General features: G+C 42.4%; 1 protein-coding gene across 3 annotated transcripts in view; it reads left to right on the plus strand.

Moving 5' to 3' along the window:
- Nucleotides 1–26,272, plus strand: part of SCN10A (sodium voltage-gated channel alpha subunit 10) — a 92,435-nt gene that overhangs the window by 27,374 nt on the left and 38,789 nt on the right. For 2 of the 3 annotated variants that reach the window (XM_078061249.1, XM_078061257.1), the window contains exons 8-14: nt 2,763–2,904; nt 3,045–3,242; nt 3,960–4,130; nt 7,343–7,633; nt 10,025–10,136; nt 19,961–20,199; nt 22,401–22,574. In XM_078061249.1, coding sequence (XP_077917375.1) covers nt 2,763–2,904; nt 3,045–3,242; nt 3,960–4,130; nt 7,343–7,633; nt 10,025–10,136; nt 19,961–20,199; nt 22,401–22,574 — 1,327 coding nt within the window. The remainder of the gene's footprint in view (nt 1–2,762; nt 2,905–3,044; nt 3,243–3,959; nt 4,131–7,342; nt 7,634–10,024; nt 10,137–19,960; nt 20,200–22,400; nt 22,575–26,272) is intronic. The other variant, XM_078061258.1, reaches the window with a different exon arrangement.

A 26,272-nucleotide genomic window follows, 5' to 3' on the forward strand; every position in this document is an offset into this window, starting at 1 on the left:
CAGCCCAGCTTTTGGTTGCCACATGGAAATGTGGGTCCACTGCTTCCAGCTCGTCTAACTTTTAAAAAAAGAAAGACAAGAATTCAGATTTTTATGTGAAATCTCCCAACTACAAACATTGGCCACCAATTCCAAAAAATGTCTACATATTGTGGGCCAAACAAAATATTTCTGCAAGCCAAATTCAGCCTGCAAGCTGCCAATTTGTGAGCTCTGATGCATATACATAAAGATGCTACCCTGTGAAGAAGCAGTGCTATGCTAGAGGTTCCATGGGCTGAGGGGACACAGTGAGGTGATGGTGGGAGGCAGTGCAGGAGGTCAGGGAAGGTTTCCTGGAGGTGGTGGTTGCAGTGAGCACTGAAGGACAGGCAGGATGTCTCCAGTTTGGTTGAACAAGAGATCGTTTGGATGGAGGCCATTCCAGGTGGCAGAACAAAATGTGAAACAAAGCAAAGGGGTAGATTTCCCCTCAGGCTTGCCTGCTGCTTTGACCACTGGAGCAAGCATGAGCAGAAAGTTCAGGCAACATATCAGCAAGGCTTATCTTTCCCATCTCCATGTTGGGGGTCTGGAGCCCGAAGCCCATATGACCCCACTCCCTGAATGGCTAACATCCCCAGATTGCCCAAGTGGAGCTGGGTGGGACCTAAATGGAGCTTTGCCTTAATCAGCTCACTAGACAAACAATCTCAGATAGAGCTGAGAATTTGATCAACATAGGGTCCTTGGCCTCTTTCTTCACAAATGCACTTGGCATTTAGTTCTTTGGTTCAGAGATAGGGCTGTTCTGATGTCAGTTTGCCTTTGACTTAAATCTAAACCAAAGGCCTCCTCAGTGTCTTTTTTCCTGTCTGGATAATGGTATTTCTCATGGCAATGGCTCCAGGGTAGCCTAAGCACTATCTGTGGTAAAGTTATGGGGTCCACTCATGGCCCCACAACCCAGCTCCAAAATAGGCCAGACATCCTGCTGGGCAGGTCCTGGCCAGGAAATAAGTGTATAAGGCTGGGTTGGCAAGGGAGGCCAGCTCAGGGTGAAGGGCAGAGTGAGCCCTGAAGGACATACCATGAAGATGGAAACTGGGTCCTGTACTGGGCCACAGAGAAGCCAGAGCCTTGAGCTAAGGCCCTCACTGACCAGTGGCACTGTGGGAGGAAAGTCCGGGGTCTCACAAGCACTAGGAAACACTTAATGATTTCCAGCATTCTTTCAAATGTATTTTTCTAGTCCATTCTTTTGGTCTCTTCAGGTTAAAAATAGCAAGAATTTTAATTTGCAATTTACATATAATATTTACTATGTTGAAGGCACCATGCAAAAAGCTTTGTAGTATGGTCTCATTTAATTCTCAGAGCAGTTCATTATTGATGTGTAGCAACTGTAGTGGAGTTTAATGGAAGACATGGAAATAAGGCTACCCTTGGAGTTAACTAGCAAACCTACAGGTAATGGGTTGACTAGCTCCTTTGGAGAGCAAATCAAAAGACTGTCTGTCTTTAAATGTGGGTCTAGAGAGTCTAGGAACTCACAAATCTCCAATCAAGATTGAAGATAGAATTGGTATTAATTATAGTCAAGTTGCTGGGACCCTAATCAATTGTATGGGTCCCAGGATTGTGTGTTTACATGGATGTCTAGAATAAGGACAGCCCCAGAGATTGGTGTTAGTGGAGGCATGCTGGAGTGGTAGCATCCCAAACTACAAACCAGGTATTACTGTTTTCTCAGCAAAGCCATGCCACTGAGGTAGGTGCAAATACCTCACATGCCTTTAGCTTAGAGATACTTCTTGACATCAACTTACTCCCTTATCATGAGAGAGTGAAGAGTCAGTCCAGCACTGCCCACCCCAATACTCACCATGTGGTCATCTTCAATTTGGCTTTCCTTCATAAGTCAGTCTTCATAGGCTACTTGACAGTTATATTTCTCCTTTTGAATGAATACATTGGCATCTGTGTGGTTTTAGCAACTGTCTTCTTTTCTCTGAACCTCAGCTTCCACATCTGTAAGAAAGGATGGTTCAGATGATTAATTTATAGCATTTGTAAAGCACTTAGGAGAGAGAAAGAGGCACACAGTAAGTGCCCAGTAAGTGGAAAGTGTTGTTTTCATTGTTATATATAATTGGTGAGTGAACTTGACTAATGTGAGTCCTCCTTTGATGGACAGGTTGGCAGATGATGCCAAATGGCTCAGGTTTTAAGTCTGAATTATTGATACTGATTCTCCCTCCCCTGGTGTGAACCTGCAGAGAGTTTGCCACCTTATGGGATAATGTCTGGGCAGTCAGCTGGCCTTCCCAGGCCACTCCCCTCTGCATGAAACTCTGAAGTGAAAGTATTATCATCCCCATTTAAATGGGCAAGAGGGGGGCGCCTGGGTGGCTCAGTCAGTTAAGCATCTGCCTTCTGCTCAGTTCATGATCTCAGAGTCCCAGGATTGAGCCCCTTGTAGGGCTCCCTGCTCAGCAGGGAGCCTGCTTCTCCCTCTGACCCTCCCCCCTCTCATGCTCTCTCTCTCACTCTTTCTCTCAAATAAATAAATAAAATCTTTAGAAAAATAAAATAAAAAATAAATGGGCAAAAGGAACTGAGCCTTAGAGAGATCAAGGTCATCCAGCTAACAAGAGGGAGGCCAGGCCTTGAGCTCCAATCTTGGACTTCAAACCCTATGGTCTTCCTATAGCCCTGGGCTGCGTTGCCCCCAAGAAGCAGGGAGGCTATGCAATTGATGACCTTCTCTATTCTTGCTGCAGCCACTGCCCTCAAGGTTATATCTGTCTTAAAACATCTGACAACCCAGATTTTAACTACACCAGCTTTGATTCCTTTGCTTGGGCTTTCCTGTCACTGTTCCGCCTCATGACACAGGATTCCTGGGAACGCCTCTACCAGCAGGTATTGATCTGCATGTCCCCCTACAGACTTGTTTGGAAGCTGGGGAGTCAGATGCATGCCTATGTTTTTCCTGGAGGAGCCTGGCAACATCAGAGGCCCATAAACTTTTGATACAGATCTCCTTTCTCTTGAATCTGCAGACCCTGAGGGCTTCTGGGAAAATGTATATGGTCTTTTTCGTGCTTGTCATCTTCTTGGGGTCTTTCTACCTGGTCAACTTGATCTTGGCTGTGGTCACCATGGCATATGAGGAGCAGAACCAGGCAACAATTGATGAAATTGAAGCCAAGGAGAAGAAGTTCCAAGAGGCCCTTGAGATGCTCCGGAAGGAGCAGGAGGTCTGTGAGGGGTGGATGCTTCGTGAAGTCTGTTGCAGGCTGCACATTATTGGGCAGAGGTCTGGATGAACCATTTAGATTAAGATTGTCATTCTAGGGAACTGTAAGAAGATTCATTGTACCTTAAGGACCATCTTAGGTCAGGTTTTCTTTAAAAAGAACCCAACGAAGATCTTGTGCCACTGATTTATTGAGGGGTGCTCTCAGGAAAAGGAGAGAGCAGGAAGTAGGATGAGACAGGAGAAGCATTAAACAAGAAGGTGGCCTCAGCTAGAGATGACCTTCAGCCTGATCCCATGGGGAGCTCTGGGGCATGCCTTGTACCACAAAGTTAGCTGTACCTTGAGGCAAGAGGGCTGGCCTTTTATACCCCCATACCTGCCCCAGCCAAATGTACAGTCAAAGGAAATATTCTACAAAATACTGTGGCTGTGATCAATTAGCAGCTTACACTCAAGCAGCTGAAGATGAGTATACTGACCTGGTAAAATGGATTTGGTCAGGGCATCAGCAGGGCATACTACAAGATGTGAATGAAAGGGATAACCCAGAGGTGGCTCTTCCTGCCATGCCTCAATCCCACTACCACCCAGGTTCTAATCCTGGCCTCCTCTGTTTTAGATGCCCTCATCTCTGTGACACCGCATGTGTAAGGGACAAATTCATGTTAAGCTCAATCACATATTGTTGGCTGCAGCTGCTGTTCTCTCTCTTCAGGTGCTGGCAGCGCTGGGGATTGACACAGCCTCTCTCCATTCCCACAATGGATCACCTTTAGCCTCCAAAAATGCCAGTGAGAGAAAGCACAGAATGAAACCAAGGGTGTCAGAGGGCTCCACAGACGACAACAAATCACCCCAATCTGATCCTTACAACCAACGCAGAATGGTAAAAGGCTCAAGTTTGTTCTCTAAAGATTACCCACCTTTGCAGCTGCTATGGACAATGATTGGAGTGGGAAAATGTTTGTAGCAGGGAGACAGTTGGAGGCACAAAGATTAGGAGGATGTTATAGTAATCCAGACAGCACACTGACCCCCCACCAAATGGTGACCTAAACTAGGACAGGGGCATTATAAATGTGAAAAGGGGGTGGATTGTGACTTCTATTCAGGGTAGGGGACAATAAGACTGGAACTGTGGAATGTGGAAAAAGGAGAGAGGAGTCCAATATGACTCCCAGTTTCCAGAACTGGGTAATTAGATGGGTAGTGATTCTAAGGCAGGAGCACTGGAGGAAGAACCCAGGTTTGTAGGGAAAGTGGTGAGCCCACATTGGACACACTGACCTTGAGTTGTCCATGGACCTGTGGACATCAAGGGTTTGCTTCCTTCTAACACTCTGATCTGCAATTCTGTCCAAGGTGCTGAAATAAATTACAAGCTTATTTCTGACCTCATGTCTCAGCCCCCACAACCCAAACTCTCACCTGTTGTTGGTACAGAGAATTCCAGATCCATCTCTGATGCAGTCCAGCCTAGGAATAACTTCAGTACCTCACTTCAGACCCTGTAACAATTCTGTTCACCACCCAAACCTTCTACATCCCACTCCAAGATTCCCTATACTCACCAAGTTTCCTCCCACCACCTCACTTTCCCTTGAAAGTCCTGTGTACTCCAAACATGCCCTTTCCAGAGACCAAGAGATGACAACCCCTTTGTGGAAGAGTAGTTCCCACACTAACAGTATGGAAAAGGGGATCGACATGGCTATTTTTCAGGCCTCCTGACTGTCACTTCCCTCTCAATCTCTTTTCCTATGCTCGTCTGAAGGATGTTCTACTTTTTATAACATAGTCTCTGTAATCCCCAGACTTATGTGTGCCTGTCTGTGCACAGACATGCTCACATGCACACTGGTCTCAGTGACATACACACTTCGGCATTTATCAGATTCTGTGCCCTTCCCTTCCTTGCTCTGCCTCTTTTGAGCAGCACCTGGCATGCACAGGGTACAGATCAGAAGATGTTTGAAAGAGGATTTGACTAGGGCTCTGACAATCACAGAACAGGATGAATCACAGCTTCCATGGAAATGTCAATGATACTGTGAATTGGGCTTTAATTCCCCTCATTCAGTCAGTCCCACATAGATTAGCACCTGGATGTCCAATAATTGTTTGGTGTGTATGTGCTCCTCTCTCCAACTAGATTTACCTTCAAGTGGACAAAAGAGGAGCTGTGTCTTTTTACTTCAACAATACTAGGTGCAATGGTGTAAAACATGGTCCATTTCCCAAGGACTTCTATTTGGTGGAGGAGACAGATATAAAAACTATGTGTTATGTACTATATTAGGGAAACATACATGGTGTTTTGGGGATAGAAGAGGCATCCTCTCTTATGGGGGTGGAGGTGTATCAGGAAAGGCTGCATGGAGGAGGAGATAATTGAAATGAATAGTAAATAGTGAGTATTCCTCCAATAATTGAGGACTGCAAGAGAGGGGAGGAGGAGTATTTTTCAGGCCTAAAAGAGAACATGTATGTGCAAAGGCACAGAAGCACTATTTGGGTACTTTTTGATGCTCACTAATGGATTGGAATTCATTCAAGAGGGCATCCCCTTCCTCTTTTCCCAGGTGTGTTCATGTAGTAAATAGCCCATAAGCAGTTTTCATATAAAGCCATTTTCTAACCAGCAGCGGTGAGTGAGAGATTGGGGGTAGCAACTAGGAGAGACACAGCAAGGGTTTCAGGGAAACCACAGGACACCAGTTGGTCTGCCTGGATGATACATTTTAAGGCAAGTCTAGTGCTTAGATTCAGAGGTCATTGCCACCATTTGTCAAATAGGTTAATTCTGAAATATTAACTGGTGGCCAGGGAAGCAGTGCCATCAAATATGGGACCAAAATCTTCTTCTTAGTTTCTTCATTGGTTTGTTTAGTGCCCAACTGCAAATAACTCAGCCATCCCATTTTTAATAAAGATTTGCCAGATCTGCTCCTTTACTTCAAAAGTGGGACTGATTTGTGGATTTTTTATGAGTTCCATAATCCTTGGACATATATTCTAAGTAAAGAGTGCCCTGTTTATAATACTGAGATTGCAAAGATAGTTGCTGAACAGGATTGGGCTCCAAATAATCCAGAAAGGAAACATCAGTTCTGTGGGATAGGGGGATAAGTAAAGAGGACTCTAATGGACAAGATGTCCTAACTTCAGTAGTTTAGTAAATAAAATTAAGGAAGGGGGAAACATTCAGCAGTATGATCAGAGTTTGCTAGGAAGTCAGTGTGTAGATCTTGAAATACTTCATATGGCCTAGGACAGAACTGATAACTTGTTATGGTCAAGCTCCCACAGTGGTCATGGGTACTAGCCAACCCAGGCTCCAGTGGCTCTAGGCCTGTGAATTAGCTCCTTTCCTCTGGCAACTGTAAGCCTCACAGTTCCCTCAGCGGGAGATTTTGATGGGAAATGTTTATTGATTTGGAGGAATGGCATTATTCTTCCAGGAAATTAGGCTGTAACTCTCCCTTCAATCTCTCCACTGTTGACTATTCAAAGTTTGCCTCAAGGGATCCTGGAAGCTCATTACATTACAAAGCTCTTGTCTCCTTTGCAGCACAAACTCTCACATTTATATAGGCTGGATCTAATGAATTGCAGGACCTAATTTTCAGACAATAAAGTGCACTTGTTCATTCCACAACCATTTACCAGGCTTGTTCCAGTACTGGTGTGCAAAATAGTCTCCTTAGGTCTCAGCTTTACATGTGGAGCAGGGAATTTAAGACAGCTTTGTCCAGCCCTATGGGCAAATGCTGGTAAAGAGCTGATCCTTCTGGGTGACAAGGTTGTCTTCTGATATTTTTGCCCATCATGACCTATTTGATGATCTTAAGGACCCTATAATCTCTCATCTCTCTTGACCTTTTCCCAGGCTACATCAAAAATATTCTTCTCCTCCATTCTCTTCCCATGTTTACCTAGAATACCCGTTAGATCTGTGTCTTTAATTTTCTTCTGGAAATTCATGAGAATAAGGGCAGGGAAATGGGAGTGGGTGGAAGAAGTGTTGAGCTCCAGATTTGCCTATAGGCTCAGCTTCCAGCCTGCCTTTATCTCTTGCTCCTTTGGGGCAATGCCCAGTCTTTCCTAGGCCTCACCTCTGGGAGACGCCGGGCTAGCCATGGCAGTGTGTTCCATTTCCGTGCCCCTTGCCTGGATACCTCATTCCCTGATGGAGTCACAGATGATGGAGTCTTTCCTGGAGACCATGAGAGCCATCGGGGCTCCATGCTCCTGGGTAGAGGTGCTGGCCAGCAAGGCCCCCTCCTTAGGAGTCCACTGCCTCAACCCTCCCCTGGTCCAGGACGTAGAGAAGACAGACACTCCACGTTGTCCACCGGTGAGCTTGCCCCTGGGGGCATCGAAGTCTCGGTAAGTTTGTCTATGCTCCATACTCTTGGGCTGCCCTCCAGGTAGAGACCAAGAAATCCTGGGTGTCACTCATGGAAGGGTCCTTTAGGCAACACTCTAACATTTCCCAGCTATCCCCATTTTACAGATAGAGCAGGTGAGAGCCAGAGAGAGGGATTGGGTTTACCTGAGGTCGAACAGGTTTTCTGGTTTACTCTGCAGTACATAAATACAAATTATTTTCCAGTTGATCCCTTTTTTTTTTTTTCAGTGTTCCTCTATCCCCACTCACTATCACTGCTTTAGAGACAGGCCTGCTTGTTTCCTGGATGAATATGAGAAAAATGGAAAGTTCTCTTTCTGCCTGTAGCTCTGTGCAAACTATGCTGGGCTTAGCACATGGGATCCAGTGAAATTCTGGGAGTTGCCCTGCACAGATATTAGCAGAAGCAAAGTATCCCTTGCTTTACTCAGAGAAGCAATAACTTGCCAAAATGTACAAATTAGGCAACAGCGACTAACTGGCAAGCACTCTTAATAGAATAATGGCAGAGTGTAATGGCAAACCAGGGACTCCTTATTGGATTGAGAACTGTGATTTAATTTGAGCTCTCCCTTTAGTTTCAGTAATGATGCTTCTAGTGTTTTTCATTTGCCCTCTCTGTCTAGCCAGGGACACAGAGCAGTTTGCAAACAGACTTGTAAACCGACCATGATATGGCTCTACTGACTTGCATAAGTCCTACAGGGTTACCTTAGCTCCATCTCTGACTGGACGCCATATGATCCCAGCAAGAAACAGATGAACCACCCCAATGGGCAAGTGGGGAGAGTTTATTGAAGTATTTACAGAGGTGTACACTGGGCTCTGAACTAAGGAGGGACAGTGAAGCACCTGGAGATGAGCAATAGTAGGGAGCTGTTACATGCTTAGGCTGAAGAAGTGAGAGGAAGGACCAGAACCAGAACCCAGCAAGAGCTGGGTGGCCCAACAGAACTTGTGAGCCAGGTGGAAGACCACAGCCATGACCCAGCCACAGCCTAGCAGGGAAGAAACCAGGTGACAGCCTACTCCTCTCTCCTTCCAGACTCTGATCTTCTGTCTGTGCCTCTCATTGGCCGAGCCTGACCAGGACAGGATGGTGAGGGTGATGCTGCTTGTACAGACCACCCTCCGCAGGCACAGAGCAGAGTAGAGAAGGTGGAGAGTGGGTCTCCAGAAGCCAAAGGAGAATCACCAACACAAAGAGGTGCTTTAACACTCTAGAAAATACCTCATTCAAGAATTTCTCCCTAGATTACCACTCTCCTAGATATTCTGACATTGATTCATAAATTACTTGGCTAGTGCAAGATTAACTCTTTAAGCCCTTCTGTGTCACAAGGATGTGGGTTTCAATCACAGGTGTGCCACTTACCAGCCAAGTCACCTGTAACAAGTTCCTTAAATTCTTCAAGGCCCAAGTGTCCCATTAAAAAGGTTTCTAAATAGCTGAAGGGTTAAATAGAATCATAAAGTGCCTGCATTGATACACATGTGTCTGACAAATAACAATAGCTGCTAGCATCTCTTGTTGAGTCTTCATGGTTGAAAACTTTCTGAATGTTCTATATATGTATTAAGGCACTTACTACTGTATACCTATGAGCTTTGCCTATGGCAGGTGCTCAAAGATGCTTGTCGGATTTGGATTCTGAATGGTTGTGTAGCACCAAATCAGCTGCTATGGGCCCCGGACTTCCCATATCCAGGGTAGTGTGTGACTAAAGTTAGGGGAATGGAACCCAGATGGAACTTCCAGTGAAGGCCTAAAGAAGGAAGGCTCAAAGGATTGTGTCAGATAACTAACACTGGAGAATCAAGACACACAAATATTCCCTCAGAAGGAAAAGGACTGTGAGGAAAAGGAGTTTAGAACTGGGTTGTATGCTGGGGAGGGAAACGAGCCTATTAGAAAGGAGGTCAAGAAAACTTGTCCTGGAGAGGAAGTCTTTGTGAACCTGTATGCACAGTGCAGACAAAGTCTTAGAATGACTGCCTGGTCCACTGCTCCTGCAGCTCTCACTTACCTTGGGTAGAAACCCTTGAGAGAGCCCTCATCCCCACCTTGGTGCCCAGGGACCTGTCCTCAAGCAGGAGTTTGCAGAGTCTCAGGTGAGCCTGGGTTATAGAGTTAGCTACAAACCTAGATTCTGCTTGTACCCCCAACTCTGTGTCCTGGTCTTCATGCCTAAGCTCTTACCCCAAGTTCAAGAAGCAGCCCCATTTCCCAAAGCACAACTGCAGAGGATCATAGCTTCACCAGGCAACTTGTGACCACACAAGACTGGCCAATAAGAGGCTAAGTGACCTGTATTTGCCACTGATGACTTTAAGTTTGGGGAATATCCTGACTGTTTGTGTCCCAGCAGGCATTTGATGCAGGACAGAAGAAGACTTTCCTATCAGCTGAATACTTGAATGAACCTTTCCGAGCCCAAAGGGCAATGAGTGTTGTCAGCATCATGACCTCTGTCCTCGAGGGTAAGTACCACTCATTGGAATATCCATCCACTGTGCTACAATGAGTCTGCATTTGAGCAGCAAAGGAGATGCCCCAAACCTGTGTCAAAGATGTCACCCATCTGTGTCCTGGGATCCTAAATACTGCTCCTTTTTATGCCCTTGGTCCCATCACCCTTTATCAATGTGTTTTTTTAGAAGTATGGACAATTTTTTCAAAAACAATAGAATCTGATGAGTTTTTAATGCCCTAGTTTCATCTCTTGTTCAAATTTACATCTGCTTCATATGTATTCACAAAACTAAATTTGAGAAAGTGATCTGGCAGGCACCATAGAATTTCAAGCTACCTCAGGTATGCAAGAAATTTTACAGTCCTTAATTTTCAAATACAGCAGAATTATCCTGTCATTTTTCATGGTTGTAACTTTTATGGTTATAACTTAATTTTTGTCTCAAGCCCCCATTATGCTGAGCATTGGAAGATAATTTAAGTAAATTAATCAGTCAATTTAACTAAATTCTTGTTAATTCAGGGCTCCATCAATCAAATGGGAATCCACTTAGCCTCCTCAGAGATGTGTTCCAATTGCTTACACCAAACCAGGAGCTGGAGGAAGACAGTGGCACTGGTTCACAGCCACCTGACACTCAAGTTCCCAAAGAGCATGACTGCATCCTCCTTACCCTGAGTATAAAGCCTGTCTTCTTATCCAGCCTTTATTTTGCCTCAGGGTATGGAAAATATGGCCTTTGTCCTGTCCAGTTACTTGCCTCCCCTAGACAAATTTAACATGTACTGGGCTAAAGGAAGGAGAGGAAGCTTGGATGCTGGTGTGTTTCTAAGAAAGGGCTCTCTGTGTGCTCCCCCACCAGTCCTGGGCTGAATCCTAACTGTGAGGGAGAGCATGACAAAACAAAAAAAGAAACAAAAAAAAGATGTTTGAGGGATTTGAAAACAGAACCAATCTATGCTTTACTTTCTAGGTGAAGCGAGAGGTAGCAAGTCTTAGGAAAAGACCCACATACCCAGCATGGCACAGAAACTGTACAGTAGAGAGGGCAGATAATCCACCTGGGTAGAAAAGACCTGAGGCAGCCCCAGAGAGTGCCCTGTGACCCGCATGGCAGGAGAGTAGCTGGATGATGACCTTGCCCCCGTTGAGGGCTGGAGAAGGAAGTGAGTAAGAGGCAAAGAGGGAACAGCCATCTGGGCAGCTCTCCCACCAGAAACCACATGGGAACTATGATGACTCATAAAATACACTTGGCAATGACCAAGGACCAGCTCAACACTCCACTGTTGGTGAACCCTGGGCCCTCCAGAACTCAGACACAACTTAAGATGGTGAAGTAGTAGCAGACATTGAATTAACTCAAACAAGGTCCCCAGGTTGGGGACTTGCAGTATATATTGAATTCATTCATGGGGGGAGAAAACCTTTAAGTTACATTTCTTGCATACATGAGTTTTTTTTGTGAAATGTGTACACATTTCAGTAACAACAGTGTGTACATATTATACATATTCTCTCATATTATTTTCCCTCATTAGTCATTATTTAAAAATCACATTTCATTGTAATAATGTCTGTATGCCTAGCATTTTTCATGGCTGTTTAGAATGTAACTATGCTGCTATGCTTGTGAATTTTTATTGGCCAGGTGAGTTGCTTGGATTCTTTTTTCTTTTTGCTATTAGCCATCAAACAGTTAATGTTAAATACAAACAGCTTGTTTTTTCATTTATCCCCCAAAACTATCAAGCTCCCTCCTTTTTTTTTTTTCATTTATTTACTATTCAACAAGCATTTGTTCAGCACTTACTATATGTCTGGCATTATTCTGGTGCTGGGAATTCAGTGGTGAACAAGATAGAAGCCTGCACACATGGAATTTACATTCTGGGGACCAGGGTATACAGATAATAAACACAAGTAGATATTCAGGTAGTGATAAGAAGTAGGAAAAAAATAAAGTAGGGAAGGAGATGGGGAATAGAGGACTACAGAGGGGCTATTTCAGATAAGGTAGATGCAGAAGGCCATTCTCCCTAAGGAGACCAGAAATCTGAATGAAGTAAGGGATTCAGACTTATGAGAACCTAGGGGAGAGACTTCTAGACAGATGAATGGCAAATGCAATGTATTTTGCAGGAATGAGACAAGAATTAAAAAAATGAGTGTTCCAAACACAGCCCAACTCAGGTAAGAACAAAAGAGGTCTCAGAATCAATGAGAAACAACAGAGGATAATAGTTAAGAACACAGACAGTGGAGCTAAACTGCCTGGGTTGGCATCTTGGTTCTGCCACATAGGGTAAGCTGTGCAACTTTGGAGCTCTATTAACTGCTCTATGCTTCAATTGCCTCACCTGTAAAACAGTGAAAATATATTTATCTTGTAATGTTTTTTGAGGATTAAGTGAATTAGCATAAGTAAAGTGCTTAGACCACAACGGGCACTTAGTAAATGTTCAGCAGATGTTAGCTATTCTTGTTTACTCAATTGTAAACGAGGGCAGAGATGTGTCTGTTTTGCTCACAGTTAGATTTCCAGTACCTGGAAGAGTAGTGCTTGGCATATGGTAGGCATTCAACAGACAGTTGTTGAATGAATGGTGAATGAGAGTGAAACACAAAAGTGACATTTGGGGATGATGCTAATTATAATGACCTGCACTGATAAATAGGAAGAGAATAGGAATGGTCAGATATCCTGAGGTAGGACAGACTCCCCTCAAGGAAGATGCTGTGTGAATAGACTAGGAAAAGCAGGAGACACACTGACATTTTTAAGAGAATATGGGTAAAGACAACTTCAGATTAGGGCAAAGAGGTCAAAGTTGTTTGAGCATAGGGCAGATGACCTCTGATCTTCTCTGGTTGGACATAATACCCACGACACTCACAGAGTACATGAAGGGTGCTTGGCACTGTCTGAGTTGTGATAGGATTTACAGAGACCACCTCTTTGGGAGTGATTGTGCCTGAGAAAGTTTGGCTCAAGCCAATAAGAACTTGGCAATTCACTGAGCTCAGGGCACGTGAACCATCTATGCTTGGCACACAAGCTAAGACTTGGCAGTTGTCCAGACCAGAAGACCAGAAGCAGGAGCACAACAGTAAGTACAACCCAGTTTCTGCCCTCATGCTGAGTGGGAGAGAGGGACTTGGAACAAGTTATTACCAGGGTGCTGAGTGTCTTGAAGGAGAAGTTCAGGATGCTAAAGGAAATATGGTAAGTTTACCTGGAGTTGAGGAAGTATTCCAAGCAGAAAGGACAGCAAAATCTCTGAAGCAGAAGAGAGCATAATATTTGAAGAAATGAAAAATCCTGATGTGGCGGGAACACAGAGAGCAAGGAGGAGAGGGGCTCAAAATAAGGCTGGAGAGATGGACTAGGGCCAAACCTACAGAATTTCCTATACCAAATTAAAGATTTTGGACTTCATCCTAAAAGCAGTGAGGTGCCATTAAAGGATTGGAGGCAGGGGAGCTACATTTGCATTTTGTAAAGGTTACTCTGAATATGTGTAGAGAATGGAATTAAGAGGGGAAGAGTGTTGGCAAGGAAACCAGTTGGGAGGAAACTAGCTGAGAGATGGCAATGCCTGGACTTTGGGGTGGTAGCCGTAGGAGTGTTGGGAAATGGGAGGATTAAGAGCTATCTAAGGGACATAAGATTCAGGACTTGGTGGTTCACATGGTTCTGGCATAAGCAACTGAAGGGATACTGGTGCAACAGCTCATAAAAGGAATACTTTAGGGGGATTCATTGGGGCAAGATGAGAGGAAAGATCATAAATTGAGTCTGGGACATAGCGGGTTTCAGGCACCCTTGAGACATTCAGGTAAGGATTTCCAGTGGGAAGTCAGATTTGCAATAAATGGGTCTAGAACTTAGAAGATGAGGGTGACCTAGAAATACATATTTGAAAGCTATTTGAATGTAGATGGTAATTTTGGAAAGGTGCAAGTGGATAAAATGTCAAGGGAATTGAGTAAGAAGAGAAGACCTGGGACAGAGTTCTAAAGAAACTATAATGTTTAGTGATTGAGCAGAAGAGACAGAGCCAGCAGAGAAAGCTGAGAAGGGATGTTCAGAAATAGGAGAAGACCCAGAAGAATACTACACAGACCCAGGGGTCTGAATTCCTTCAGGAAGAATAGAAAAGTCAAAAGAGGCAATGCTGTAGAAAAATCAAGTAAAATCAAGCCCAAAAAGAGTCCAGGGGCTTTAGTTACAGGGATGTCTTTGGTGATCCAAGAAGTGAGGATTGGCAGAGTAGGGGAGGAGTTGAAGAATGGAGGTGTGGTGGGAGGAGAAGGAGATATTGTATATAGACAACTTTTTCAAAAGTTTGCCTGTGAAGGGAAGGAAATAGTAAAACGTCACCAGGGTGTAAGTAGCATTGCTTATTTATTTTCTTGTATGGAGTTTTAAAAAAGTATATTTACATGCTAATGGGGAGGGTCTATGAGAATGAAAAAGACTGAAGATAAAGGAAAGAGAGAGAATATTCAATAGATTCCTGACATGGCAAGAGAGGATGCACAAGTGGAGAGTATTAATAGGAGAAATGGCATCTCTAATTGTAGCAGAAAGAAAGGAAGAAATTTCTTTCTGGATTAGCTTTCTGCAGGAGATTCTTTCAGGGGAAGAGCTGTGATCATGTTCCAAGCTAGCAAGTGCATGATTCTCTTAGACTCTGTATCTCCCCAGACATTCAAGATCAGCAATGTGAAGGCTGTTTACAAGGCTGAGTCTTTTCCTGTCCTGCCTCACAGACAGGCGCTTCCTGCCATAATGGCGCCTCTGCAAGATTTCTCATGCAACACTGCTTCCTGCGCTTTTTAGTGCCAAAATAGGTCCAGGGAAGTGCCTGCTTTTGTTTCAACTAGAGATTGTTGATTTTGCCCCCAGGATGTGTCAACTGCTTTAGAAAACTATGCTTTGCCAGTTTACATATCTGTCATCTCAAGTGTCCTTTCAGAGCATTCTCCTGTACTCTGACTGACCTGTGCTATATTTGATAACCTTTGCACAGAACTTATGATTTGAGTTTTACAGATGTTTCCTAGTTTCATCAAAAATAGAGTTTGCATTTCTATTTCTCAGGTTTGATGCCTTTAGTGGTTTCTGGAAGCAGAGGGGCAGCACATTCTTTTATTTATTATTTTCAGTTTTGGAAGAATAATTGACAAAACTGTAAGATATTTAAAGTGTACATTGTGATGATTTGATACATGGATACATTGTGGAAGGATTTCCCTATCTAGGTAATGAACACATCTGTCACACCTCACACATTCATCTTTTTTTTTTTTAAGATTCCACATAGAAGGGATACCATGTAATATCAGTATTTACCTTGCTCTGTCTGACTTATTTCACTTGGCATAATGCCTCAAGTTTGAGGGCAAACACCAAGATTTCCTTCTTTCTCATGGTTGAATAATATTCCCGTGTTGGGGGGAGGGGTGTGTATGGGTGGGTGGGTGTGTCTCTCATCTTCTTTATCCATTCATCTATTGATGGACACTTAGATTGTTTCCATGTCTTGGCTATTGTGAATAAGGCAACAATAAACATGGGGAGTGCAGATGTTTCTTTGAGATAGTGAGTTCATTTCCTTTGGATATACCCAGATGTGGAATTGCTGGATCACATGGTAGTTCTATTTTTAATGTTTTAAGGAATCTCCATACTGTTTTCCACAGTGGCTGCACCAATTTACATCCCCTCCAGCGGTGCACAGGATTCCCTTTTCTCCACATCCTTGCCAACACTTATTATCTCTTGTCTTTTTGATGACAGCCATTCTAACAGGTGTAAAGTTATATCTCATTGTGTTTTTAATTGCATTTCCCTGCTGATTCGTGATGTGAGCACCTTTTCATGTACTTGTTGGCCATTTGTATATCTTCTTTGGAAAAAGTGTTTATTCAGTTCCTTTGCCCATTTAAAAATCAGATTATTTGTTTTTCTGCTACTGATTTGTAGGAGTTATTTATGTATTTTAGATATTAACTCCTTATCAGATAAGTGGCATGCAAATATTTTCTCTCATTCCATAAGTTGCCTTTTCCTTTTGTTGATGGTTTGCTTCGCTGTGCAGAAGCTTATTAGTTTGATGTCATTCTATGTGTTTACATTTGCTTAGTTGACTTGCTTTTGGTATCAAATCCACAAAATCATTGCCAAGAATTTGCATTTCTATTTCTCAGTCTCCTGGATGCTTTTGTTGATTTCTGGAAGTAGAAAGAGCAGCACATTCTTTGCTCCATTATTTTAAATAAAATCTCCTTATCAAATTTTTATTTAGAACACTTTTGTTTGAATAGGCAATTTTTTTAAGGTTTTATTTATTTATTTGACAGAGAGAGACACAGCGAGAGAGGGAACACAAGCAGGGGGAGTGGGAGAGGGAGAAGCAGGCTTCCCGTGGAGCAAGGAGCCCGATGCGGGGCTCGATCCCAGGACCCTGGGATCATGACCTGAGCCAAAGGCAGACGCTTAATGACTGAGCCACCCAGGTGCCCCTGTATAGGCAATATGTTATACAGGATTTAAAACATACTAAAGGACATATAAAAAAAGGGAAATATTCCTCTGTCTATCCAACCCTCCTCTCCAGAAACAATGTCCAAACCAGTTGTTTTGTGTTTCCTCCCAAAAATATTCTATTATGTTCAATCAAAAAATATATAGTCTTTCTTCTCCCTTGCAAATGGTAGCATATCATATATGCTATTCTGTGCCATAATTTTTTTCTCTGAATATATTTTGAAAACCATTCCACATAAGTACCCTTATATTTTCCACTAACTGTTAGTATTATGTTGTATAGACATACCATAATTTAGTTAGCCATTCCCTTCTTGATGGGAAGTAAATTTTGCGGTCAATACACCACTTTCTACATGTACTATAGGTTAAATGCCTCAAAATGAAATTGCTTTGTCATAGGGGGTAAGCATTTTTAGTTTTGAACAACAATGGATGTTCTGCATAAATATATCAACTTTCACCCACCCAAGCAATGGGTGATACTGGCTTTCAATCCACATCCTCCCAAACACAATTATCAAACTGTTTTATCTTTGTTAATCTGTTCCATGAAATAATATCTTCTTATTTTGCATTTACCTCATTTTGAGTATTATTGGAAATGTCTTCAAATATTTATAAACCACTTGAATTTTCCCTTTAGAAACTGTCTAATCATTTTTCTATTGGTTTGATCTTTTTCTCATTGATTTTTAAGAGTTCTTACATACTAATGAAATGAGCATTTTGTCTATGACATGAGCCACAGTTATTTTTCTCAGTTAATTTTTTACTTTATTTGACAAAATGTTTTGAAGATTTTTAAGGCTTACAAAGATTGTAAGTCATTACAGCAGTGTGATAGTAAAAATAAATAGTTTTATCTATGGAAGAGAAATGGACACTTGCTTATGAAAGTATATGGGCATATATGGAAATAACTTATGACCAAAATGAAATTTCAAATTCTTTGGAAAATGAGATATTATGCAATAAACAGTGTGGATGTAAATAACCAGAGGTTGGGGCGCCTGGGTGGCTCAGTTGGTTAACCGACTGCCTTCGGCTCAGGTCATGATCCTGGAGTCCCTGGATCGAGTCCCGCATCGGGCTCCCTGCTCGGCAGGGAGTCTGCTTCTGCCTCTGACCCTCCCCCCTCTCATGTGTTGTCTCTCATTCTCTCTCTCTCAAATAAATAAATAAAATCTTTAAAAAATAAATAAATAAATAAATAAATAAATAAATAACCAGAGGTTGGAAAAAAATAAACTGGATCAATATCTTAATCCTTACTCAAAATAAACTCCAAATGCACTAAAATTTTAAGGGAAAGGTAAAGCTACAAAAGAACTAGAAGAAAATGTGTATAGGTATTTTTTTAAATCTTGTGATGAGAATAGCTTATATGCAAGGCATGAAAGCAAGAAAACATAAAGAACAACGTGGATAAATTTGACTACACACAATTTTTTAATTTACTTATGGGAAAATAAAACAGCAAAATTTGGGAGCATATATTTATTTCTATAAATTCCTTTCTTTTGAAAAAATATATATAGCAAAAAAAATTCAAATACTACAGATGCATATACAATGCAAACTAGGTCTCTCTCCTACTAAAGATTTCTTGCTGCTCCCCAGTATCCTAGTGCACTCTCAGTTTCTCTTGTATCCTTCATGCAATATGCTATGCATTCACACACACACATACACACACACACATCACATCACATCACATCACATCACATATATATAAAGGTTTTTTTTCATCTCCATAGATAAATCTGTCTCATCTTTTTTCATAATGGACTTTATCAGTTGTTTCTATTATTATTATTATATTATTCTTATTATAAACAATGGACATCATCTTTCCTTGCCACATGGGCTGGTATATCTGCAGAGTGCATATCTTACAGGGGAATTTATAGATAGACCTAAAGCTATATAGTTGCCCTCTGTTGAGGACCCATCCACATGGAGATTTAGTGGAAGCAGCTAGAGATGAGCCTGGTACTTAAGGAAAAGATCAGAAACTCAACATATAATCTGGGGGCAGATAGCATAGTGACAGGTTTTTTAAGATTGAGATTACCTAGAGAGAGAAAAAAAGAAATATCAAGGAAAGAATGCTTGGATCTCCAACATTCAGAGGCAGGAAAAGAAGAGACAGGAACTTAAATTGAGAAGAAGCAGTCACTGATATTGGAGAAAAACCGAGAGGTTGTGATGTCTTGGAAGATAGACAAGGGATTTCAAGGACAGCATTACAAATTCTGTCCAATGCTGTGAGAGGCAGAGTAAGGGGATAACTAGAAATTGATAATTTAAGTGTGGAAGAGGTAAAAGCCTGATTCCAGGGGTCAGGGAGGGAACAGAAGTGAGAAAGTTAAGTGTAGAAAACTCTTACAAGGAATTTTGCTGTTAAGGGGACAGTAGATGAAGAATAACAAGGGTTCCAGGGAGATCTTTTGAAGAGATACACTTAAAGCATGTTCATGTGCTGATGGGAATAGTCTAGAGGGCAGAGAAAGGGGATGACACAGGCCTTGAGCAGGTACACAGGTAAGAGTAGAGTGAGCTCATGTGCTGGGCAGGGTACAGAACATGGGAACGGACTTGTAGATTCCTTGTAGACTCAGTGAAAGGATGAAGAGGAAGTTCTTTTGTGAGTGGTTCTATATTCTGAGGGAAATCAAAAGGAGCTGGTCAGCAAAGAGAGAGTAGATAGGGGGAGGTTGGAGGAAAGAGAGGAAATGAGAAATGTTAGTCTGGAAGACTGAAGAAGTGGACTGAAATGGAGAAACAGCAGGATTTCTGGATTGTGACAAACTGGGGTTCATGAATTGCTGATGGGACCAGTCAGCATGGTTGTATAGTTTTTCTATATAGTTTTCTATACAACCAGGTTTACATGGTTGGGTGTAGGTGCAGAGGAGTCTGCATGTTCAAGGGAGAAGAGGAGTGGAGAAGGGCAAGGGAACTGAGCATGTCTGCAACGGGGTATATAGAGGGGTGGATGTGAAATCTAAGCCCGGTAAACTGAGAACTAAGAACATGACATAGGTGATGGGCAATTAAAAAGTGTAGGGTCCATGCTTTGGGGGACTAAATGAGGACAGAGATTGGACTGCACTTGCTGGACTGAAGGAGCTCAGAAAGTAGGAAATGGTCATCAGAGCAGGGTGCTGGGGTGGAGACCACAAGTGGTACTAGTATTGACAAGGTCTAGGGGATGGGAGTCTGAGGGGATGCATGGCTGACAGCTGTCATCAACCACATCTGTGATACAGAATTCGAGGAGTCTGAACGGAGGTGCCCACCCTGCTTGACCAGCTTGGCTCAGAAGTATCTGATCTGGGAGTGCTGCCCCACGTGGGTGAAGCTCAAGACGCTTCTCTTTGGGATTGTGACGGACCCTTTTGCAGAGCTCACCATCACCTTGTGCATTGTGGTGAACACACTCTTCATGGCCATGGAGCACCACGGCATGAGCACCACCTTCGAAGCCATGCTCCACATAGGCAACATTGTGAGTGCACTGGCAGCCTTTGCCCAGCTGTCATGGAGGGGAGGCTTTGGGTGCGGTAGCAGCGTGCCTTCATTCATTGGAGTGTTGATACAGCTAGCTGAGAGCAGAGGGGTGGTGTTGGACATGTGGTGGCACTGAGAGCAGGAAGTCAAGTCTGGAGAGCCAGGCTGAGCTGGTGCAAATTGCTTTTGGACAAACCAGCGCAAGGAAATGGACCTAGAGAGTCCTGACTGAAGGGCAGCTAGCTCCCTCTTTAGAGAACTTAGGTCAGGCCCTTGAATTCTCTGGATCTCAGCTGCCTCTATGTTGAAATTAGGATAAATGTCACTTCCCCATCTAAAGACAGCCTACGGACTTGCAGAGTTTCCTCCTAGTTCTATTGCTTTTATGACTGCAAAACACAATGGTGATGGTTTTTCAACGATGTCATTTAAGGGCAGACAGAGTGGGGGTGGGGCGGGGAAGACAATGGGAGGGAGGGAACATGGAAATGTTGCTGTTGTAACAAAAGCACCAGGGAGTCAGAACTTTTCTTTTGTATCTGGTTTGGACAGTATGCTACTTTAAGTTGTCCTCCATTATTTCTTTTTAGTATTATTTGCTTTTAATAAGATAAAACCCATACTGGACTTCACTACATGGTAAACAGAAGCGAACAAGGTCGGGATCCTGCCTCCATGTCCCCTGCAGAGTCCACCCCACTAGAGGTGGACTGTTTGGTCTGCCAGGATCGTCCCTCTCTTCCAACTCCTCATAGGCTATAAACTTAGGTAGAAGGAAGGGTCTCAGGGGAAATGTGACTACTCTTCCCTAGAAACCTCCCGTTCTCCCAGAATCCAGTGATGTGAAGAGGATTCCAGCAGGTCCTGGGACACTATGGAACCAGCATAGCATGCCTTATGTTTTGGCAGCACCTGGGCTGAGAGGCCGCGTTCTATTTAAAGTTGATATGAAGAGGGGAAGTGGAAAGAGAAGGAAGAGCTTATTTCCAAGAAGTCAGCATAGACCACAGAGGGTCTTATGGAAGAGACCTCAAAGCCCACACTCTCATTTTATAGCTGGAGAAGTTGTAACAAGAAAGGAAAAAGGCCTTTACTGTTGGGACAGAGCATGGTTCCATGTTTTAAAAAGAAAGCAAGAAAGGCAGGCAGAGTTTGGTGCTTTGTAAGTGTTATCTTTATGACACAACATTGCTATGAGGCTATCACCACCCTCACAGCCCCAAAGAGGGCACTGAGACTAAGAGAGATTGAGTATCTTGCCCAAGATGGTACAGCCCATGACGATGGAGCCAGTTGACCCAGGTCTCAGTAGGACACGGGACCTCAGCGCTACCCTCCCATGCCTCGCTTGTCTACAAAGGGCACTCTGTGCATGCTCTTTGAATTACACAGTTGCAGTCTGTGGTATTAGGCAGATCACTTAAACTCCCAGCCTTTCCTTTTGTGTAAAGGGGATGCAACCACCTCTGTTTCCCAAGCTGGCGAGAGGCTTTGCTAAGAGCAAAGGAGAATAGCACCCAACCCTTCTTCCTTACTTGTCTCCCTTCCCTGCTACTTTTCCCATGACCTGAGCCTGGGCTTGACCTCTCTCAGTGTCAGAATCCTGTCCTGTTTAAGACAAACTAAAGACACTCAGAGCTGAAAGAATCTTAGAATTTATTATTATTGTTCTAGTTTAACAGCTATTATTTATTAATGAGTTACTATTGGCCAGGACCTTTGCTGAGAATTGCATATGCATTATCTCATTTTATGCCCGTTATACAGATGAGGAAATTGACTTGTGTCTGCTTTCACAAGCTCGGACATGGCTAAGTTGGATTTTTATCTGGGTCTGTGTTGCCCTACAATCCAAGGCTTTAAACAACTGAACCAGATTGACTTCTCATTTAGATAATTACATAATAATTATTATCCTAATGATTACCCATCTCTACCACCATTCTTATGAAAACACTGAAGCATGGGTTCTAATGCATGTCACCTAAGCACTGGTCCAGAGATTTCTCTATGCTGTCACGCTGAGTGTTCCCATCCCCAGTCCTTCAAGAGCCCACAGAGTATATAGAACATGAATAAAAACAAAATCAAATTATTTGTTATTTTATTTTTAAACTAGACATTTCCCCGTTGCCCTATTTGTTATTACCCCCTGACCCCACAGACCCTGCTGAGATGGATCCTTGTTTCCAACCACAGGTCTTTACTGTGTTTTTTACTGCTGAAATGGTCTTCAAAATCATTGCCTTCGACCCCTACTATTACTTCCAGAAGAGATGGAACATCTTTGACAGCATCATTGTCACTGTGAGCCTGATAGAGCTGGGTGCGGCCAAGAAGGGGAGCCTGTCAGTGCTGCGGACATTCCGCTTGGTAATGTTCTGTCTTGGCAACTTGGGGAAACTCCTTCCACATTCAGGGAGCCACACCCCTCAGAACAGATACTGTCCTTTGGGGACCTTACCAACCAGCAAACTCTTCCTCTCCTGTCCCTGTGCAGGAAGCTGGAGACTTGATCCTTTCTACTTACTCAAAGTGGGGGCATGCCTTCTCATTTCTGGGGCTGGGCCCCTTCATCTGCACCCTCCTGTTCTCTTATCAAATAACAATAACAATGATAATCATAGCAGCTACTGTTTCTTGAGCACTGACAATGTGTCAGGCACAGTGCTAAGCCCCTGACATAACATGGCATGGCTTGTTAGCGTGGGCTAATGACCATCCTCAGTATTCTCTCAGTGCCAAATAGGGTCCAGTGTCCAGCTTTGGAAAGAGAGGACAGAGTGAAGGAGAGAATGCCCAGCAATCTCATCAGGTCTACTTCTAGGCCAGAAAGTCTGCTTGGGGCCTGTGGGAGCCAGCAAAGCAGCACTGAGCTCCCCGACTTGGTTTACCTGCAGTGGGGTGGCAAACTCAAAGGCCTGCAGGAATCAAGCAGGTGATGACATAAAGCTGGCCAAGCAAGAGATCTTGGCACTGGATATTTGTCCCACGTACACAGGTAGGCAGACCCAACACAGAGCATGACTCCAGAGAGAGGCATTTACATAGGAGCCAGGGTGACTTATGCCAAAGAGGTGGCCCTATCCATCATTGTCATAGTTTGCAACTTTTCATGAGAAAGAAGAAATCCAGATTCTAATACTGGCTACTAATCCAGTTTTTAAAAAGGCACTCTAAAAGCCAAAATGAAGCACGTCCTGGGACACATTTGTGTCATGGACCACCAGTTAGTGACATCTGTCTGAGATGATGTCTTTCATTGTCCTATGGAGAGAAAGGCATAGTGGGCTTACAGGGCCCTTTACCTGTAACCTGGAAACTTGAGAAGATAGGAATTAAAACACTTTTTTTAGTGTTTTAGAAGGACAGATTTTTAGAAGGACAGATTTTTAGAAGGACATTTTTAGAAGGACAGATTTCTCTAAATATCTAGAAAACGATGTCAAGAGGCAGGCCACCAGTTGATGGTCCGTGTAAGACACCCATGCACAAACTTTGAGGGAGCAGGATTCCATACTCCCTATGCCCTGGGAGGGCCTGAAGTTAGTTTCCTACTAAAATATGAACATTTTTGGCACACTTGGAGAAATACACGCTTGGTGTTTTCAAGTCTACATGCTTCTTTTGCCAATTCCATGAAGCCTGTATTCTCAAACAACCACAAATAGGCAGGTTTACTCCATAGCCTAGGCCTACAGAATTCTCCAGGCACCTGCCCCTCTACCCCCACCTTCCTGATCCTGACATGCTGCTCATCTCACCATTCCCTAACTACGGCCACTAACCCCATGCTTTCCTGGGGGCCTTTAGTCCTCCTCCTCCACCATCTCCCCATTTCTCATTACCTGACTAAGATACCATGCTCCATCAGTATTACTATACCCTTGAAAGAAACTCAACCACCTTTTGGCTCTAGCCCTTCACATTTTTGCATTTGGCAAAACCCTAGCAAATACTGAAGCCAAATATTCCCTCTGTCTACCATTCTATCCCAAAGCCCAGCACATAGTAGGAACTCAATAAACACTTGCTGACTGAAAGAAAGAAGGAAAGAAAGGAGGAAAAAAAGGAAAGAAGGAAGAAATGAAAATTCTGTGTCTTCTTTCTTGCTTTTTGCTCCCTCTCAAAGTACATTGCCTAACTTCCCACTGTTGAAATCCTGGCTCCATGCATCCACTGGTCTGTCCTTGTAGCTATACCACATGTCTTAAGTACTGCAATTACTTTGAGGGTATCTGTGTCTGTAAGGCAAGTAACCCATCTTGTTTTACTTCTTAAGAATATCTTGGCCCCTGTACCTCCATATATTCATTTTAGAATCAACTTGCCAAGTTACATCCCCCACATACACACAAACTGTTGTTCTTTCTATTGGGACTGTAATAATTTATACATCAATTTGGGAAGAAATGCAACCTTTACATTATGTAGTCTTCTGACCTATGAAAACACACACTTTCCATTTTTTTAATCTTTCAATAGTTGTATAATCTCTCCCTAAAGTTTTATAATTTTTTCCATAAGGAATTTTCTCCATCTTTTGTTAGATTTATTCCTAAATATTCCCTAGTTCATTATGCTATTATAAATGAAATCTCTTTTTAAATGTCCTTTTCTGAGTGTTTTTTTTTTTTTGCTAACATTTTGCTACTTAGTACTTTTGTATCCAGAAATTTCTTATTAATTCTGATTTATCCATATAATCTCTTAAATTTTTTAACACAATCATATCATATGCAAATAGTGAGTTTTGTTTCTTTTTTTCTAATGCTTATAACATTTGGTTCTTTTAACTACACTATTGTGATGATTAGGATGTCCAGTATACTGTTGAAAGGAAGTGTTAATAGCAGACATTCTTGCTGATGTTTTCCTGATCTCAAAGAGAGTGCTTTCAATATTTCACCGAGTCTAATATTTTTTTTTAAGATAAAAAAGAAACCTTATCGGTTTAGGAAGTTCTCTTTTGTTAAGAATATTCATCATGAATGGATGTTTAATTTTATCAGACAATTGTCCTGCATGTATTAAGATAATCAAATGATTTTTGTCCTTTAATGCATTGAAGTGGTGAATTACATTAATTGATTTTCTACTGTTAAATCAACTTTGCCTTCCTCAGATGAACCCAACTTGATTATGATACATTTTTTTATACAATGGAAGATTCAGTTTGCTTATAATTTGCTTAAAATTTTTTCATCTGTATTGATGAGTAATATTTGGCTTGTAATTTTCCTTCCTATGTTGCACTTGCCAGGTGTTTGCATCTGGTATCAAGGTTGTGCTAATTTCCATAAAAAGAGGTGAGAAGTAGTCCTCTTCCTCTACACCCAGTCTTTGGGTAAGATTAGAATTACTTATTCCTTATAGGGTTAGTAGAATTCACCAATGAGGCTATTTGAGGTCAAGATTTTTCATGACTGACTTATTTTTCTTACTGGCTGTGGAACTAGTCAGGTTTTCTGTTTCTCAAATTGGTTTTGGTAAGTTATATTTTTCTAAAAATTTCCCTTATTTAAATTTTCAAGTTTTTTGGCATAAAGTCGTGTATGCTATGCCATTATATTTTAAGGGTCTATATCACCTGCACTTATGTTACCCTTTTCTTTCTTTAAAAATGCTGATTTGTGTTTTCTCTCGTTTGTTCTTATTAGCCTTGCCAAAGGTCCTCAATTTAATTAGTCTTTTCAAAGAACCAACTTTTAGCTCATTGGTCTCCTCTCCTTCATTGATGTTTTCTATTTGAAGCAATCCTGCAACTTTTCTTAATTATATCCTCCGTCCTACATATTTTACGCTTTTCTAACTTCTTAAGATGGAATTTTCAACCTATTTTCCTTTCCAATATATTCATTGAAGACTTCTTTTCCTTCTAAGAACTGCTTTAATATGTAGAATTTTCCTTATTGTTTGGGTCTAAATATTTTCTAATTTCAAATTTGATTTCTTCTTTGACTCAAAGGTTAATTAGAAGCATGGTTTTTAATTTCTGGTTATCTTTATGCCATCGAGTTCTATCTTAATTGTATTATAGTCAGAGAACATACACTGCATGTTTAATGTTT

This window comes from Halichoerus grypus, chromosome 1 (genome assembly GCF_964656455.1).
Source record: "Halichoerus grypus chromosome 1, mHalGry1.hap1.1, whole genome shotgun sequence".
NCBI classification, from domain to species: Eukaryota; Metazoa; Chordata; class Mammalia; order Carnivora; family Phocidae; genus Halichoerus; species Halichoerus grypus.